The sequence below is a fragment of the Limulus polyphemus genome, unplaced genomic scaffold, assembly GCF_000517525.1.
Source record: "Limulus polyphemus unplaced genomic scaffold, Limulus_polyphemus-2.1.2 Scaffold162, whole genome shotgun sequence".
NCBI classification, from domain to species: domain Eukaryota; kingdom Metazoa; phylum Arthropoda; class Merostomata; order Xiphosura; family Limulidae; genus Limulus; species Limulus polyphemus.
Window position 1 is genome coordinate 666,508 of NW_013665772.1, and position 3,503 is coordinate 670,010.

Consider the following 3,503-nt stretch of genomic DNA (forward strand, 5'->3'; position numbering starts at 1 on the left):
ACACCATTTAATATGGATTGAGCAGGTGTGGTTAACTGAAACATTTATTTTACAAATCATCAACATACTTGTTTTAACAGTCAACTACAGTGAATAACTAGTAAAATCAACATCATCCACAGATCAGAATATTTCAACAAAGTTAAAACTGAGAAAAGTAGTTTAGAATTACACATTTAAAAAGGTGTGGACAAATTATTGCTTTTTACAATGAAAACTTAATAGTATAACTGCCCAAAACTTAAGTTTAGAAAGTGTACTTCAAAGAGCATTTAGTGTTTTGCTAAAATTAAGTTTAATATTCAGACAGTAGGATTAATGTCATTTGAAGGATATAAACATCAACTGAATCAGACAGATCCAAAAATAAAGATGTGTATAATGTAAAAAATCAAAACAGAACTACTGAAAACATAGTAGTTTACAGGAAACAGTTTCAGTCAAAATGCTTAATAGACATAGGAATTCTTAAATTGTGGTATGCATACCACTGTTGATACATGGAGTTAACATCTGTGGTGCACAAAAAATTTATGTTAAAATTACAAAATATGTAATAAGCCCAATTTGAGCATCCCAAGTACATATACACACTATTCTACTCATTTGTAGACTCACCAGTGTTTTCTTTCCTTCACGCTGACAAAAATCACACCACAGGAAAAACAATAATTCCTAATTTTTGCCACTATGTTTTTACTCTTTTTTTAAAAAATTAGGCCTAAGTCTGGAGTTAAAAAAAGTTAAAAAAGTGGATTACAAGCATAAAATTTGGACAACCACTGGTCTAGTACTTAAACTTTAATAAAATTTTACAAACATTGGAAGAGCAAGGATTCTTCAACTTTATAAACATACACATTTCATATGTACTCCTTCAATTCATACAGTACTTACTTTGATACTTTATTAAATAGGACGATTCATTAAGTGTGTTTGGTGTGTTTTGAATTTCGTGCAAAGCTACACTAGGGCTATCTGTGCTAGCCGTTCCTAATTTAGCAGTGAAAGACTAGAGGGAAGGCAGCTAGTCATCACCACCCATCCCAACTCTTGGGATACTCTTTTACCAACGAATTGTAGAATTGACCGTCACATTATAATGCCCCCCATGGTTGAAAGGGGCAAGCATGTTTGGTGGGACGGGGATCAAATTCATTGAGAAGAAGTGACATTAGTATTTTTAACTTTATCTGAATGCTACTTACTATTATAAACCTTTACATTTCTTCTTGAAGCTACAAAGATTTTTTTAATACAAAAATACAAATAATGTTAGGTAGAAAAATACATTATAAAAATCATTTTATATGATTGTAACGTTTACAAACATTCTTTTCATCAGTATTCTCTTTAACATTTTTTCTTTTCAAATAAGTTTACGTTTATAATGTTAATTTGTTCTCCTTTGTAACTAAGTTATTTTATAGTTGTCTGCTTTCTTACTATTATAGATTAATTTACCATTTGGATGTTTTTATTTTTGTCTGTTGATCATTTGTTACCTTTGTTTGGTGTCTTAAAAAGGCAATTTTATTTTTTAGACTATTTTTATTATTGCAAGTTTAGTGGTAAGCATGTACCAAACTGTGAATCTGAGGGTCTCATTATCACAAAAGTTGGCAGTGCATATTGTTGAGTCGCTGCTTTTTCTTTAGTCTATCTGTTCAAAATCAGGAACAGCTAGCACAGATAGCCCTTGTGTACCTGTGTAGAAATTTCTGAAACAAACAAACAATTCTCATTGCCTTGTCAAGTTAAACCAAGCAACTTTAATTGGTTTTTGTTTCCAAAATTTTGTTTTAAAGGAACAGATTCTTTATATAAAATGGAGGTAGAATAAATAGATATTATAAATGGGAAAAGAATATTTTTTGCTAATATTGTTTTAGTTTAAGTTTTGACTTTGTTTTCTTTTCTCACTGTTAGAAATCAAATGATTACATCCAGTTGTTTGCCTTGTTGGCTATTGGAGAAATAGGGAAGCACATGTAAGTGTTTTGCTTCTCATTTTCTTATTTTTACATTCCAAGATCTTATTTTTTCCTAACACCATTTCAGTAGTGTCAGTATTTGCGTTCAAAACAGAAATATTACAAAAAAAAATATTGTGAATAGTTCAAAATTACATGATACAAATATACATACGTACAAGTATATAACAAGTATTTTAAACAACTAGAATATAAGATGACTTCTCATTTTAAGAAAGAATAAAATCATCGTAATTTAAATTTCAAATGAAGGCAATTACCTGTATGTCGAGCAAAAACTGTTGAACAACATTTAAAGCCTCTTCTGGACAAGTGATTGTAAGAGCAGCCACACATTTAGCAATAGAATGGAAAGCCTGCTTGTGGATCCCATGAGCGGCCACACTACCAGTGGTTGCCCCAGTCTGGTACACTGGAGCTTTTAGTTTCTGTACAGACATAAAACACAGTTACACTTTTTATAAATCATGTTATACCAGCTCATTTGATACTTGCACATAACAAAGGTAAGTATTGGCAGTTTTAACCTAACAGCATGACTTTAATTTTTAATTTTGGATAACGAAAATAGTGGTCTACAAATAAAATATTTTTTAATGTGTGCACATGCACACACACAGAGAATAAAATATATTACTGAACTAAAAACCCATTTCTAACATATTAAACATGATTCTTGATCTTAATGTTTAGACATGCTATCACAATATTTTATTATTGTCAAAAATTACTTTATAAGAAAAAGCATTTGATGATAGCTGTTACTTACAATAAAAGAGAAAACAACTATTTCATTACACACTTTAAGAACCTTTTACACACTCAATTTTAATAAAGCATTTATTCAGGAAAAGAAATTCTCTGTAAGTAAATGTGTGTGGGGATACATAATATTAATTAAACATGAAAACCATGTTTCCATTTCCAACAGTTAAATTGACTAGTATGCCAGGAGATTTAGAAGATTATAGAATGTAAGAATTAACAGTAGGGGTTTCTTTAAATACATTAAGAATAAACAAAAGGTTAGGATGGGGGTAGGACCCTTGAGGGATGATCAAGGAAGGCTTGTAACTGATGATTGTGAGAAGGCTGGGTTATTAAAATGCTTTTTCTTCAGTTTTTACTAATGAATATTTAAGCAGTATTCAACATCTTGAACAGTTGTTAGATGAAAACAAGATGACTCCATTAATCCGGAGCTGGTTAAGAAACAATTGGGAAGTTTTGAAGAACAATAAGGCTCCTGGGCTAGATAATATATCCCCAAGGGTTTTGAAAGAGGTCAAGGATTGGATATGTGAGCCACTTGCTTCAATTTTTTAAAAGCCCTTAAATAGTGGGCAAGTACCAGAGGATTAGAAGTTAGCTAATGTCATTCCTCTTTTCAAGTGAGGTGATAAAAATAGTCCAATGAATTATAGACCCATTAATCTTACATCAGTTGTGGGAAGAGTTTTGGAAAGTCTGATAAAAGATGCTTTGCAAAGCCATTTAACAAATTTAGAA

General features: G+C 30.9%; 1 protein-coding gene across 1 annotated transcript in view; it reads right to left on the minus strand.

The window, feature by feature from the left end:
* Positions 1-3,503, minus strand: part of LOC106477108 (cullin-associated NEDD8-dissociated protein 1-like) — a 78,983-nt gene that overhangs the window by 18,913 nt on the left and 56,567 nt on the right. The window contains exons 22-24 of the mRNA XM_013937709.2: positions 2,255-2,422; positions 821-838; positions 547-593 (exon numbers count right to left, since the gene is read on the minus strand). Coding sequence (XP_013793163.1) covers positions 547-593; positions 821-838; positions 2,255-2,422 — 233 coding nt within the window. The remainder of the gene's footprint in view (positions 1-546; positions 594-820; positions 839-2,254; positions 2,423-3,503) is intronic.